This window comes from Argopecten irradians, chromosome 11 (genome assembly GCF_041381155.1).
Source record: "Argopecten irradians isolate NY chromosome 11, Ai_NY, whole genome shotgun sequence".
In the NCBI taxonomy this organism is placed as follows: Eukaryota; Metazoa; Mollusca; class Bivalvia; order Pectinida; family Pectinidae; genus Argopecten; species Argopecten irradians.
Window position 1 is genome coordinate 17485659 of NC_091144.1, and position 17336 is coordinate 17502994.

A 17336-nucleotide genomic window follows, 5' to 3' on the forward strand; every position below is an offset into this window, starting at 1 on the left:
AGAATAGAAAGGTTAATGACAGCAGCAGCTTTTCTCCTTTTAAATAAATGTCAAGATAATTACTGAAATTTGATAGTGCTTATTAAGTAGGGCAGCAAGAGGTCTACTTTCTGCATCTTGGCATCTTCGTAATTCAGAAGAAGCTAAAGGTGATATAATTTGCCAAAACCTAATAGAGATAATAATGCTATAATATTGTTGGTAGTTGGACACCTTAACTTTTTATGATCATGTAGATAAAAGTCTACACTTACATGAATGCAAGTTGAAATGACCAAAACAGAATACTCGTAATGGAATGAAAATACATTTAAAAACAACAATAGGAGGTCAATTACAAATTTTATTTGCTCGTTTTTTATTGAAAATAATTACAAAATTAATCATACAAAAATAATTTGAAACATTTCTGTAAATTATCATGTATTCAATCGTTAACCAACGAAGGTTTAGTAACCATGACAACCTCTCTCAGCCATAACACACACACACTCTCTATAGTTCAGTCACATGACTAAGGGTTAATCCCCTGTCATGTGACTGAACATCACCTGTCATTAGGGCTGAAGAAGCCTGCTAGATAGCAGGTGAAAGCTACCTATGAGTAGAAATTTTTGTTGAGTGAACTTGTTTAAAGATGCTCCACCGCAGACATAGCATAAATGCTACCCATCATTTGAGCAATGATTGGTGTTTAATCGTGTATATATATGTCTAATTAACAAACAAAAAAATAATTTAAGATTATTCATTTTGCTTTCGGTGAATGCGCATACATGATCAGTACTGAATTCCATATAGGACATAGTGCCACAGAATTTTTTCGGGATGCAAAATTTTAATCATTTTTGATATTTTTATCTTGAAGTAAAATAAGAAGCTCAAACTTCTAAATGGCGGTAAGGGTGTAAAGTAAGTAACTTTTGTAACTAAAGAAAAATACTAAATCGTCTGCTCCAGTTTTTAATAGAGAAAAATAACCATTTGTCAGTGGTGGAGCATCTTTAAACTTCGGTAGATAACACTCTCTCTTGTTATATACAAAGAAAGACAACTCTGTCTGTGATCTACTTCCCCACAAAGTTTCTTTGTAGACTTGAGGTTTTTAACTATATTATAAAGCTACTAAATACCAAATGCATGCTATCCCAGCGGGGAATAAATATCAAATCAATTTTGTAATATATCTCAAACCTTCATACATCTCCGATTTAATTGTTCATTATATCACCGCATTCCCTGTCCTTAATTCCCAATAAATTGGCATATTACACTCTCTAGAGTGAACATTTCATGTGCTTTTATCAAATTAAAGTTCATAAAAATTCACACTTGTACACTTAATTCCTGTTAACATTTAAAAAGCAGGTTCATAGCCATTTAAATTTTAAAAAGCTCACACGCGTTCCAGCTTTAGACTATATATGTATATTTAGTGACTTTTACATATAGGTAATTGTAGCCTTTTACACGAATGTTAGTAATCTCTAAAGACAAAGAGCATATTACTTTGACTTTTAAGAGGCATTTTCTCATAATAAATAATGGTATATGTTATTATGATAATTTCTCTTTAAGCTTCAAGAAAAAATCCACCAGACAAAACACTCCTTTTCATACAAAATATTATTGTTAATGAGACCATGTATTGTGCGGTCTGTTTTCACAATGACATATGTCCCATTCATTAATTTTCATTCTCCACAGGCACATTTATCTTTTTTGGTGAGTGTGATTTGAATTTCGTGGATTGTACATGTATATATTAAAGTCAAATTTGCATAAATACCAAATTTGTTAAGTATCTTGCAGTTCAAGAAATAACTATTAGTCTAATATTTTATATTACTTATATTACTTTTATTAAGTTTAACTTCAAGTTACTGGAATTTTAAAATTTGGTATTGATGCAAAGGTTATATCTAATACAGGAAAAACATAATATATTCTTCCATACTTCACAGGGATATCCCGTAGTTGCTAGGGAAAAGATATCTCTATCTATCACAGTGGGATGTAAGACAGCTCACACACTAGACAATAACGTGACGTCATCAATACATGCGGCGTAACTGCGGCGCGCATTGTAGATGACATCATCAATTTTCATGCATTACGACATTCCTGTGATCATGGCGTGATGAAAAAGCTGGAAACCAAGTGGAATTTCATAATTTTTTCTACTAAGTATGGGAGAAAAAGAATCAAATATGGGTTTGTGAAGTGGACAGGGATATCTTGACCCTTGTGAAAGATTTTGGCCGTCAACCCTCGGCAAGCCTCGGGTTGACCGGCCAAAATCTTTCACTCGGGTTGAGATATCCCTGTCCACTTCACTGACCCATATAAGATTCTATTAGTCTATATTATATAGAGCACAGATACACAGGAAGTCATCTTTAATACTGGTACCTAATAAAGATGCAAACTATTTTGTATTAAATACATATTATAAACAGTATAATCCACAACAGCCAAGATATATTCCTCTCTCTAAAATAAAACTTGGCACTTTGTTATACAAAACTTCAAATTTTGTATTTAAATCTGTAAAACCTACATAAACACTTTAATGATTAGTCAAACAAGATAACAAGGAAAGCGCAACTCATTGAAGTTAGTTCTACCATATTACCACAAAGCAAAATGTAAAAAAAATCAACCATTGTTCCAACATATCGCCCGAAAAATTAAACTAAAAATATTAACAAAGTCCACTACAACACTGTTAACAATTTTAATTAATATATTCTTGCAGTTTCTAGGTAGTTCTATAGCTGTACGATCAAGCAGGTTCAATAAGTACACCATATTTATATTCATATCTGAGCTGAATTGTCTTCACATAAAAATAAAGCAACAGATAGCCACCCGGGAGCCTCTTTTATCAGAGGAAGTTACTTTGGTGTGGGTTTGGGTACTGCATACAAGATGTAACTTTATAATGGTGTTAAGCTATTTGTTAGAATGTAAACACTGACCACAGTAGACGCCTGCGGGTAGTTATCTGTGATACTGACTTCTCCAACTTTCATTAGAACTGGTTTATCACCGAAATAAACTCAACATCCAATGTACTCGCGGGCGAAATTGAACAAAAGTGAAACAAAACATCACTTAGAAATAAGTTATACCAAATGTCACATTCATATTTTCGTCCCTAAAGCCAGATTGCTGTACATATCTCCAAATGTCACGTACCACACACACTTATCACTGAACAACTAAAGTTTCTCATGGCCCCAAAAAACAAAATTATAGTGTTCATATAGCAATATTAGAAACTTGGATTCTTTCGAAATGTAACAATAAATTCTTCATATTGCTTGTAATTAAAATATTGAAATATGTATTTTTAACATCAAAACTCTAAGGAATGTTGAGAGGAATGACTGTTGGAAAATGATTCAGTCTTTGATTTAAAATTTGCTTAGCCAATCAAAGTACATTTCCATAACAGAAACTTTGATTGGCTGAGAAAAAATTAAAAGACAGTTTTGGACTGTACTATTTCACAACCTGAGAGGAGCCTGGATAACTAATATTTATCACTCCTGTGAATCTATATGTGCCATAAATTTTTATACTGACGAATCAAGAGCTTTTAATGATTTATTCACCACCACAAATTACCAACATTATGAGAATTACAATATCAGCTGAAAATGATTTTTGGCAGTACTTCCAAAAAACAGTATATTTTTCATTACAACATAGTAATAGGAGTACATATTGACAGCCCATGAAGAAAAGTTGTGGTCTAAAATTTCATTTCACATTTTTACAGTGTTATTAGTAATTGTAAAGTGATTTCTGCAGGTATGTGTCAATATTCCACTCAAACATACATAAGGCGTCAAACTATAAGAATTTTACAATGCATAAATTCTGTGTTATAACAAATGTTTACAGGGCAACATACATGTTTGTCTGTCCATTTGAATGGTTTTCACAGCTTAATTCATCAAACCTTATGGTTTTTAATAGATCACAGAAGGAAAATTAACATGTCAAAATTTTTCGCACAGTTATGGCACATATAAATTTAAGATTCTAATGATTCTACTTGACAACTACATGTACCTTTATAGAATGTGAAAAGCCAGGGACAAATAAATATCACAACTTAATACTAAAATGTGTCAACTTTGAGCTCTAACTCACACTCCATCACAGCTTATAGCTCTGGTTACAGCACTGTATCAAGTATTAGGTATCATCTTTAATTAACTCATTCGCCCCTGAAAGCTCATAATGGACTCTTCCAGTCTTTGATTGAGAAGAGTTGAAATGTGTCTGCAGGGGTGAATGAGTTAAAGACTGGGTTCTGCCTAATATTCCGTCTTTGATATTACAGAGTTAGCTCCCTTGTGGGTAGGTATCAATTGTTACATCATTATTTTGTACACGAAATTCATGTCATTTTCTCCGAAAAGTATGACGTTGCGCTCGCAAACACATGACATCACAATCAATACCTACCCCTAAGGGCAGATAACTCTTGAATATGCAAATACAGAATTGATCAATTTCGTTTTTACCGCCAACTTTGCTCCAGCTATTGTCTCTCCCACTAAAAAGCCCCATAACTAGTTTTTGTACCGGACAACTGCTCATATTTGCCAACGGATCCTACTTTCCGAGTTTTGAGGGCATGAATGGCAAATCCAACCGAAATACAGATGAAGACGCAGAAGAGGATGAGGAGGAGGATGAAGGTGACCAGCGCTATGACCGGAGACGGACTGACCGCTGGGATGTGGATACTCTGTGAGATCATGTAGCCAAGACTCCATCCTATCTCTGTCCCATCCAGCTGGTGATATAAGATAAACAAAGTAACTAATGTATAATAATATAAAAATGCAGGTGATAAAAATAATCTAACATAATAAAGGAACATTGTTCATAGGTACTTCAAATTTACAAACATTTTTAATTGTTTCCATGGCAAATAAAAAAAAGATGAAAATGTGTGAAGTAATGTCACCTTTCTGACAAAAATGATATATTATTGTATTGTTTTTTTTCCTCAATAATTTCTCCAAAGACAAATTTTTATTTTTACTGATGCATATAAGCCATCATCAATTATTCTGAGGAGAAAATTCCTCAATGACACAACCTTCATGAATTTTTTTTAACAGAAACATAAATTCAAAAGTTTCCCAAGTTAGCCACTTTTTTGTAACCTAAGCATTTTTTGAACTTTTAAAGCAAAGAGGAATAACTCAAACATGTACAGTACTTGAGGTTAAATATAGACAATTTAATAAGTACATACATCATTAACAAAGCTGATTTTCTGCCACGTTTCCCCAGTTTCTGTGAAGTTGTATTTCTCGTTAAGGAGTGTGAGGATGTATCGTCCTCTGAAGCAGAACTCAGGAAGGAGTGATTTTATTGCAGTCTTCATGTACTGGACCTGAGCATAAAAACATACATATCAGTCTTTGTGTACTGGACCTGGGCATAAAAACATACATATCAGTCTTTGTGTACTGGACCTGGGCATAAAAACATATGTATCTTTGTGAGTCTTTGTGTACTGACCTGGCATAAAAACATATGTATCAGTCTTTGTGTACTGGACCTGGCCATAAAAACATATGTATCAGTCTTTGTGTACTGGACCTGGCATAAAAACATATGTATCAGTCTTTGTGTATGGACCTGGCAAAAACAATATCAGTCTTTTGTACTGGACCTGCATAAAACTATTATGTCTTTGTACTGGACCTGTGCATAAAAACATATGTATCAGTCTTTGTGTACTGGACCTGGCCATAAAAACATATGTATCAGTCTTTGTGTACTGGACCTGGCCATAAAAACATATGTATCAGTCTTTGTGTAATGGACCTGGCCATAAAAACATATGTATCAGTCTTTGTGTACTGGACCTGTGCATGAAAACATATGTATCAGTCTTTGTGTACTGGACCTGGCCATAAAAACATATGTATCAGTCTTTGTGTACTGGACCTGAGCATAAAAACATAACATATCGATCTTTGTGTACTAGACCTGGGCATAAAAACATACATATCAGTCTTTGTGTACTGGACCTGGGCATAAAAACATATGTATCAGTCTTTGTGTACCTGACCTGGGCATAAAAACATATGTATCAGTCTTTGTGTACTGGACCTGGCCATAAAAACATATGTATCAGTCTTTGTGTACTGGACCTGGGCATAAAAACATATGTATCAGTCTTTGTGTACTGGACCTGGGCATAAAAACATATGTATCAGTCTTTGTGTACTGGACCTGGGCATGAAAACATATGTATCAGTCTTTGTGTACTGGACCTGGCCATAAAAACATATGTATCAGTCTTTGTGTACTGGACCTGGCCATAAAAACATATGTATCAGTCTTTGTGTACTGGACCTGGGCATAAAAACGTATGTATCAGTCTTTGTGTAATGGACCTGGCCATAAAAACATATGTATCAGCCTTTGTGTACTGGACCTGCATAAAAAAATTCTTTTATCATTTTATCATAAACAGAAATAGTTTTCAGTAAATCTGTATTACACACAAAGACATAACATGATGCTGACACAGGTTGATAACTTTTTGGCGATGGTTGTGGTGGGGATACAGATAGGGAGCAAAACAGTTTGTGTGCAAGCTATAAAGCTCATATGGTAGTTCTGGAACACTCACAAGATCTCATATGTCCAATATTTAAAATGATTTGTGGACTAGCTTTGATATTATTTTACCATTATATAGTTGAAGTAGAGATTCCAAAACAACAATTTTTTTAACAATTAATGAAGGCATTCTGACTTGTAAATACATTATCAGATTGGTGTCAAAAAACTCATTAAAGTTTTTCAGATTGTTGTCAACAAAATCATTAATATTTAACAAAATGACTTTAAAGACAATTGATATCACACACAAGAAAATTTTATAGTAAGTCCTCAACCTTTTTTTACCAAATACAAAATCTTTTTTTATAGGAAATGTAGACAGGGGACTAAATATGGATAGAAAGTTACCTCACTCCATGGTTTTTCACACAGGTAACCAACAGCGGCTCTAACATCCGACAGTTTGATCTGCGGAGACATCTTCGGAGAGGTTAGGTTCAGGAACTCCATCACATAATAAAAGTTGGAAAAGGCCTAAAGGGCCAACAATTAAAGAAAAGTTATTTTAACACATACTCATCATTTTACAGGAATGTTTCTAAGTTGTAAATCACTGCACAAACAAATATAATTTAGATAAAATAAAGCAACCTCGTAACTAAAATTTGAACAAAAAATTTTCAGTACAGTCGAAACTCGTTATCTCGAAATTCAACGGACCAACGAAAATAATTCGACGCATCCGGAATTTGACTCAATCGTATTATCACTAGGTTTGACCAGAACGTGGTTTTTAACGGTCCGTATCTTATGACTATTACAGCCGGGTACATGTCTATTACCGTGATCAGCATATTATCGTGATTTTCCAACTTATAAGGTTTGTATTAAATCTTTTTAGTGATATGTTTTCAGATGTTTTGGGAATTTTCTAAATAAAGTAAAATTTGAATTACGATAATATGATCGTCACGATAATTGGCATGCACCAAGATTTCCCGGTGGTATACTGACTTCAATGGTTCATACATCAAACTTATACGGAATATATTACCTGAACAAATAAAAACAAGCATCTTTCTTATTTTAGAATTTAATGGTATTTCAAAATAATAACATAGCAAAATAAACAATAGTTTTCACCTACCGTGAGCAGACTAAACTCTCCGTTTCTGGCTCTCACACTCATACCGGTTAATATAATTTATGGTAAATGAAACGAAAGTAGATTTCTATACCAACAAAGAAATACATTGTATGACTTAGATACTAGTACATATGCAACGACTAGTTAAACATTTATCATTGTGGGTTTGTTAAATCATTTTGCAGTATTAACATTCCATACAAGCCTTAGAAAACACTTTCGTTTCTAATGATTCCTAAACAAACACCCTTCCGGTCATGAGCAGCCACGCTGATCGAGCCATGCTGAGTGCGATTATGTAAACATGCGTCTTGTCTATGTACAGGTAAGTCACTATTATAAAGTGACACTGATTAGGAATCCAAACTTGACAGGATTATTAAACAATTCATAATTAGCAGTCATTGATGAAGTATGTTCCCATAGGTTTGCGTATACCGATCAGGATATGTGCAGGTAAACCAATCACGTGTTACGACAAACCACCTCTGAATTTCAATTGTTTGTATCCATGTTATATTTACGCAATTCTTTTTTTTAATTTAAAATTTTGACTGAAACTAAATTCGAGATAGCTACTATTTTTTTCACTGCATATCCGTTCTTGGGACCTGGAATTGACTTTGACTCAACCGGAGTTTCGAGTCATCGAAATTCGAGTCATTCGAGCTTAAAATACATACACAAAGAAGGGAAAAAAATGGGACTTCAAAATTAATTCGACTCAACCGGTATTTCGACTCAAGCGATTTTGAGATAACGAGTTTCGACTGTACTTGAATATTTTGTTGATTTTTCTTGTCCTGCTTTTTTGTAACAAAATTTATTGAATAAATTCGAAATGACCATCAAAGAATTTTTTTTTTTATCTTTTTTTTTGAAAAGGAGATGGGGATGATAAATCTTTGCATATTACTGAGTTGTCTGCCCTTGCGGGTAGGTATTGATTGTGACATCATGTGTTTGGGAGCGTAATGTCATACTTTTTACTTTTCTGAGAAATCAAATGAGATGGATATCGCTCACAAAATAATGATGTCACAATGGATAACTACCCACAAGGGCAGACAACTCAGTAATATGCAAAGATATATCATCCCCTTCCCCTCTCTTTAATATACAAAGACGGAATAACCGATCATAGAAGATTTAGTGAACCAATCAGATTGTTTGGTATATGTATACATGTACTACTTGTGTATGAACTTACGTAAAAAGTCCCGTACACGTTTGGTTGGTACACACCGTTGAATGTACAGGGAGGCTTAGGACAGACATTACTCAGATTAAAGAGCTTCTGGACTGTCTGGTGACACAATGTATCGTCACTCTTGCCCTCAAATATGAATGTCATATTCTATCAAACAAAGAAAATTGTATTAGTATCACCATAATTCTGTAAATTGTGAGGCATTTTAGTAAAATAAATGCAGAATTACATTTCTAGTATTAAAATATATTTTTTTTTTAAATCCTGTAGCATCTATATAAAACAGGAAATTAATTCTGAAAGTGAGATATGACAGTATAGTAAGAACATTGCAAATGTATCTAAGGTCTGTAGGATGAAGATGTATCTAATGTCTGTAGGATGTAAATGTATCTAAAGTCTGTAGGATGTAAATGTATCTAATGTCTGTAGGATGTAAATGTATCTAATGTCTGTAGGATGTAAATGTATCTAATGTCTGTAGGATGTAAATGTATCTAATGTCTGTAGGATGTAAATGTATCTAATGTCTGTAGGATGTAAATGTATCTAATGTCTGTAGGATGTAAATGCATCTTATGTCTGTAGGATGTTAATGTATCTAATGTCTGTAGGATGTAAATGTATCTCTAATGTCTGTAGGATGTAAATGTATCTAATGTCTGTAGGATGTAAATGTATCTAATGTCTGTAGGATGTAAATGTGTGTAATGTCTGTAGGATGTAAATGTATCTAAAGTCTGTAGGATGTAAATGTATCTAATGTCTGTAGGATGTAAATGTATCTAATGTCTGTAGGATGTAAATGTATCTAATGTCTGTAGGATGTAAATGTATCTAATGTCTGTAGGATGTAAATGTATCTAATGTCTGTAGGATGTAAATGTATCTAATGTCTGTAGGATGTAAATGTATCTAATGTCTGTAGGATGTAAATGTATCTAATGTCTGTAGGATGTAAATGTATCTAATGTCTGTAGGATGTAAATGTATCTAATGTCTGTAGGATGTAAATGTATCTTATGTCTGTAGGATGTAAATGTATCTAATGTCTGTAGGATGTAAATGTATCTAATGTCTGTAGGATGTAAATGTATCTAATGTCTGTAGGATGTAAATGTATCTAATGTCTGTAGGATGTAAATGTATCTAATGTCTGTAGGATGTAAATGTATCTAATGTCTGTAGGATGTAAATGTATCTAATGTCTGTAGGATGTAAATGTATCTAATGTCTGTAGGATGTAAATGTATCTAATGTCTGTAGGATGTAAATGTATCTATTCATGTCTGTAGGATGTAATGTATCTAATGTCTGTAGGATGTAAATGTATCTAATGTCTGTAGGATGTAATGTATCTAATGTATCTAAATGTATCTAATGTCTGTAGGATGTAAATGTATCTAATGTCTGTAGGATGTAAATGTATCTAATGTCTGTAGGATGTAAATGTATCTAATGTCTGTAGGATGTAAATGTATCTAATGTCTGTAGGATGTAAATGTATCTAATGTCTGTAGGATGTAAATGTATCTAATGTCTGTAGGATGTAAATGTATCTAATGTCTGTAGGATGTAAATGTATCTAATGTCTGTAGGATGTAAATGTATCTAATGTCTGTAGGATGTAAATGTATCTAATGTCTGTAGGATGTAAATGTATCTAATGTCTGTAGGATGTAATGTATCTAATGTCTGTAGGATGTAAATGTATCTAATGTCTGTAGGATGTAAATGTATCTAATGTCTGTAGGATGTAAATGTATCTTATGTCTGTAGGATGTAAATGTATCTAATGTCTGTAGGATGTAAATGTATCTAATGTCTGTAGGATGTAAATGTATCTAATGTCTGTAGGATGTTAATGTATCTAATGTCTGTAGGATGTAAATGTATCTAATGTCTGTAGGATGTAAATGTATCTAATGTCTGTAGGATGTAAATGTATCTAATGTCTGTAGGATGTAAATGTATCTAATGTCTGTAGGATGTAAAAATGTATCTAATGTCTGTAGGATGTAAATGTATCTAATGTCTGTAGGATGTAAATGTATCTAATGTCTGTAGGATGTAAATGTATCTAATGTCTGTAGGATGTAAATGTATCTAATGTCTGTAGGATGTAAATGTATCTAATGTCTGTAGGATGTAAATGTATCTAATGTCTGTAGGATGTAAATGTATCTAATGTCTGTAGGATGTAAATGTATCTTAAGTCTGTAGGATGTAAATGTATCTAATGTCTGTAGGATGTAAATGTATCTAATGTCTGTAGGATGTAAATGTATCTAATGTCTGTAGGATGTAAATGTATCTAATGTCTGTAGGATGTAAATGTATCTAATGTCTGTAGGATGTAAATGTATCTAATGTCTGAAGGATGTAAATGTATCTAATGTCTGTAGGATGTAAATGTATCTAATGTCTGTAGGATGTAAATGTATCTAATGTCTGTAGGATGTAAATGTATCTAATGTCTGTAGGATGTAAATGTATCTAATGCCTGTAGGATGTAAATGTATCTAATGTCTGTAGGATGTAAATGTATCTAATGTCTGTAGGATGTAAATGTATCTAATGTCTGTAGGATGTAAATGTATCTAATGTCTGTAGGATGTAAATGTATCTAATGTCTGTAGGATGTAAATGTATCTAATGTCTGTAGGATGTAAATGTATCTAATGTCTGTAGGATGTAAATGTATCTAATGTCTGTAGGATGTAAATGTATCTAATGTCTGTAGGATGTTAATGTATCTAATGTCTGTAGGATGTAAATGTATCTAATGTCTGTAGGATGTAAATGTATCTAAAGTCTGTAGGATGTAAATGTATCTAAGTCTGTAGGATGTAAATGTATCTAATGTCTGTAGGATGTAAATGTATCTAATGTCTGTAGGATGTAAATGTATCTAATGTCTGTAGGATGTAAATGTATCTAATGTCTGTAGGATGTAAATGTATCTAATGTCTGTAGGATGTTAATGTATCTAATGTCTGTAGGATGTAAATGTATCTAATGTCTGTAGGATGTAAATGTATCTAAAGTCTGTAGGATGTAAATGTATATAATGTCTGTAGGATGTAAATGTATCTAATGTCTGTAGGATGTAAATGTATCTAATGTCTGTAGGATGTAAATGTATCTAAAGTCTGTAGGATGTAAATGTATCTAAAGTCTGTAGGATGTAAATGTATCTAATGTCTGTAGGATGTAAATGTATCTAATGTCTGTAGGATGTAAATGTATCTAATGTCTGTAGGATGTAAATGTATATAATGTCTGAAGGATGTAAATGTATCTAATGTCTGTAGGATGTAAATGTATCTAATGTCTGTAGGATGTAAATGTATCTAATGTCTGTAGGATGTAAATGTATCTTATGTCTGTAGGATGTAGTTGTAGGTAATGCCTGTAGGATGTAAATGTATCTTATGTCTGTAGGATGTAAATGCATCAAATGTCAGCAATGTATCTAATATCTGTAGGATGTAAAATGTCCATAAATCTCCATAAATCAAAACAGGATGGAGGAGATGAGCAGGGACAAGACAGACATTGGTTATACTAAATAATCCTCATTTCATAGAAGGGGTTTAAAATACTTTTCTAATGGCCTGATACATGTGAAAGGAAGCAGACACAATACAAATCTATAGCAACAGTCCTGAAAATATCTTTATCACAATGAGATTCTAGTTACTTACTCTGTCTACATGTGACGGCTTCGAGTCACTGGTACACGGTGCCTCAAACACGTCCACAAATGAGATGCTGATGTTTTTACCAACAGGACCACATGGGTTTGTTATAGTCTTACTGTAGTTCTGGCTCTGGTGGGTATAAAATATACATAAAAATTTCTTGTTTTTTTATGAATACCAGTAATATTTCATCGAATGAGGTGGATATTTTTCACAAGTGTTTTCTCGCTTCCATTTACAGAAAACCATCACTACTAGTTCTGTCAAAGGTTATTCAGCCATTGAATTGTAGTTATTTGACCTTGATATTTTCACTGGAGTGAAGTATATTGCTTTTATGTTCACAGTAAAACCTTATATTTCACTGCAAAAATGTAATAAAAATTTATATAATACGCGTTATGCTCTTATTCTCTAGAAAACTTGCATCCAAACATATTGGCAAAATAAAATGGACAATTTAAGCAGTGTGCTGTAAATTACTTTATTTAAGTATATATACATTTTGCGTCTGATATTTCGACATATTTACGAATACATAATTCTACAGTCACTTAGTGACAATTTTGTATTCAAATATACTTATTTATACAATTTTTTATTTTCAATTCTCATTCAAACTTGTGAAACTACTGGTTACAAAAATTTGTATCTGTGAAACTCAAGTGGTTTTCATGTACTGTAGTTATGATTACAGTATCAATAGAAATATGGATGGCTATCATATAGGTAGAAACAAAGTTTACATATTTTCATGAAGTTGCTGATCCAGTTAGCTTACCTTGACGAGAAGGGCGCGATACTTTCTAGTGATCTCGTTAATTCCGTAGCACAGGTAACTATGGGTGTACACAGTGTAGTTCATCCCAAACAGAATGAGGTCTTGCTCGTACGTGGGAGGCATAGAAATCTGACCAGGGTAAAACGTCATCTGTGTAGAGGCACCACCAAGGTCCATCGCCCCGACGGTTCCGTCACCTGTCGCCGTCATCTGCCAGGAGTTACCTGCCCCTTGTAAAGTTGGCTTTTTCTGAAATGAATACAGTTTTACACCTGATAATATTTCATATGTTACCAGTTCAAATGATTATCAAGATTTACTAGATCATCAGTAATATTTTAGAAATTTTGTTTTTTTGTCTATTGGAATTCAAAACATATGTTGAAACTAGCATTGCATCTGAACAGGTTAAACCAGTATACATGTAGTTGGAAACAACTAATGCAAAATAATTGGTGATTACTGTTGACTCATTCACCACTGAAAATTTCATAATAGACTGGTCTAGTCTTTGATTTGGAAGAGTCTAAATGTGTCTTCAGGGTTTGAATGAGTTAAATCCAATATTCCGATTGGTGACATACAATACATACTGTTAGTGTACACTCACCACACCAAATGCCCCCATCACATAGTTACTGGTCACCCAAGAGTACAGACCTTCCTCCTCCCCCGAGATGATCCGAGCTTGCTCGGTCTCATTTGTGAACATGAATGGATACTTCTTTATAGTATTTCGTATCACAGACAAAATGGCGTTGCTTTGACTGCTGTTGACTGCACTGTAAAAGAAAAGAAAAGAAATCTGTGTAAAATTTGAATATCACAAACATCAGTGTTACCGACCAACTGTGGTGTAGTGTAATCGTGCTCTTGTATTGTTAATTTACATGACATAATCTCCTGTCACACCTGAACATGAAGCACTTCTAAATATGGACAAACACTAACACTAATGAACATTTAACATAACCATATATGGACATACACACATGAATGTGTGAAAAGTCACAAGCACCAAGTACACAGGTGATGTACAGTAGGCGTGACACACATGTACCAAACCCAGACAATCAAATAATTTCTATAGCAAATCTACACATAAAATAAATAAAATCAGTTTACCTTGTACATATCATATTTCATAAACATTTCATTTAAAGATGCTCCACCGCGGCACAGCATAAATGATATTCATTATTTGAACAGTAATTGGTGTTTAATCATGTATATTTATGTCTAATTGAAACAAAAAATGATATATAATAATTTATTTTGCCTTTGGTGCATGCGTAATCAGCTCTTAATTCCATATAGGATATAGTGCCATGGAAAATTATCATTTTTTCGGGATGCAATTATTTTTCATATTTTCAACTTGAAGTAAAATTAGAAGCTCAAACTTTTCAAAGCTGGTAATGATGGAAAATAAGTAACTTTTGCAACTGAACAAAAATACTAAACCGTCTGCTCTTGTTTTTGATAGTGAAAAAATACCATTTATCAGCAGTAGAGCCTCTTTAAGTATGCATTATCTTAACAACTGACAATTGAATAAAATACCTGACTAAAGAGAAACATCAAAATGTTAAGGAGTTATTCCCCTTTAGTCACAGTTCAAATATAGCCAACAATGAGTGTTACGATTGACATTAATGGGATGTGCCGATTAGTGGTGTAACGATAGGTCGACTTATCGATGTATTGCAAAAGTTTTGCACGCAATAGCAATAGGTCGAAAGTATAATTTAAAGTCGATAACTATCGCGATATTAAATTTAACTATCGATTGTTTACGACAGTTTTTTCTCGGAGCAAAAATTACATTCAAAACAAGAATTTCCACCGAATCTGCCGAAATGTCTGCGTAGTGTTTATACATAAAAGCGTCTTTGAGATTTTGATCGTGGAAAGCACTAAATACACTAACAACACAATTCAATCACAATGAAAAAATATCTTAAGCAAATATTGTTGCATTTTCACAAGCATACAGATTAAATGAATAAATTTTAAGTATAGATATTGTCTCAAATGTAAAATAATATCTTGGTAAACTCATACATTGTACAGTTGAAGGAGTCCCACTTATTTCGTTCCGGGTCCGTATTTTAGACACGGCCTCCAATTACTCTGAGTGGGGTGTCAGAGTTGACCCAATTTGATCAATAACAACAGCATGGCGGAGGTTAGCTGTGATTTTGAAAATGTTGCAAATAAGAAGGCAAAAGTAACTGTAAGGCAGCATTTCGGGTTTCTAAAAACAAAGGACGAAGTGTTTCAAAGCAAGAATCATAAACATCTCGGCACTTGGAGACCTCGGCACTTGGTCACCTCGGCACTTCGATATTCGGCACTTGGTAATCTCGGCACTTTTATTTTCGGCATTTGGAATGTTCGGCACTTAGTTTTGAAATATTATAAAAGTCTATTGCTGTACGAGAATTATTGACTTTCATTCCTACAATTTTCTCAATGTTTGTGTGCAGATGCACAGCTGTGACGACCGATGAAAGTTGTTAAGAAATTGTTAAATTTCAGACATGATACAATAAAAATATTTTGGAACAAACACATTTATAATTTATTAGCATTTAAACATTTTGATATATTATTGATATTTAACTTATTCATAATATTTAATGCATTTTTACAATATTTCGATCGAATTTCACGGTTCGTTTTTCAACGAATTTTCCATAAATTCCAGGGTAAGTGCCCTTTCATATGTGAATGGACGATTAAAATACAGTGTAATAAAACTTTGACGTCAATACAGTGTAATAAAACTTTGACCATAAAAATGCATGTAACATAAATATCTCTTGAAATAGGCCACGGAAAATTATACATTAAATTATTACGAAATCTGCAAATATAACTATCGTGATAGTATCGCAATAGTCCCTAGACTATTGTGATGCTATCGCAATAGTAATTTTACTATCGCAATACTATTGTGATAGCCTTTAGGCCACAATAGTCACCTCTAGTGCCGATTACATAAACCAAGTCAACAACCCATTACATAAACCAAGTCAACAACCCATTACTGCCATGTTTAAAAAAGATAAAACATTTGGAAAAGAATTCTAGCTAATGTAGTTATTTCAACATTGATAGTAGTTTATATTAACACAGTAACGAAACATCAGAATTTTCACAAAATTTAGTATTTTGTGGGTGATGAATACCTAGCCTGTAAGACAGATAATCCAATGATGTATATACAAAATTTGTAACTTTTAAATATCTAGTTCAACACCAACCATGAAAACAATAAGAGTTTTTACTTAATGAATATTTCCTGTTATACAGGTATATTACTTACATATCAATCATAATTTATCAGACACTTACTTTAGGAGTCTCATGCCAGCTGTGGCCCCAAGGTAGATAGGTGTAGACGAATGTTTGTCAGCAGGGACAGCATTCTTAGCTTCATCCAAACAAACCTGCAGTGGCCCAGCAAGATCTTTGGGATTACTGACATATGTAGATATAGAGGGCCCTGTAAATGTATTGTATATAACAAGATCTTTTGGATTACTGATGTATGTAGATATAGAGGGCCCTGTAAATGTATTGTATATAACAAGATCTTTGGGATTACTGATGTATGCAGATATAGAGGGCCCTGTAAATGTATTGTATATAACAAGATCTTTGGGATTACTGATGTATGCAGATATAGAGGGCCCTGTAAATGTATTGTATATAACAAGATCTTTGGGATTACTGATGTATGTAGATATAGAGGGCCCTGTAAATGTATTGTATATAACAAGATCTTTGGGATTACTGACGTATGTAGATATAGAGGGCCCTGTAAATGTATTGTATATAACAAGATCTTTGGGATTACTGATGTATGTAGATATAGAG

General features: G+C 33.3%; 1 protein-coding gene across 1 annotated transcript; it reads right to left on the reverse strand.

Annotated features, from left to right (window-relative positions):
• Positions 1–329: 329 nt before the first annotated feature.
• On the reverse strand, positions 330–16967 carry LOC138334874 (ectonucleoside triphosphate diphosphohydrolase 1-like). Its single transcript, XM_069283692.1, has 8 exons — positions 16812–16967; positions 14062–14233; positions 13452–13700; positions 12674–12799; positions 8967–9113; positions 7018–7143; positions 5285–5425; positions 330–4816 (listed from the first exon to the last, which is right to left on the reverse strand). The coding sequence occupies exons 1-8, from the start codon at positions 16823–16825 to the stop codon at positions 4574–4576; spliced, it is 1218 nt and encodes a 405-aa protein (XP_069139793.1). The 5' UTR covers positions 16826–16967; the 3' UTR covers positions 330–4573.
• Between the last annotated feature and the right edge of the window lie 369 nt (positions 16968–17336).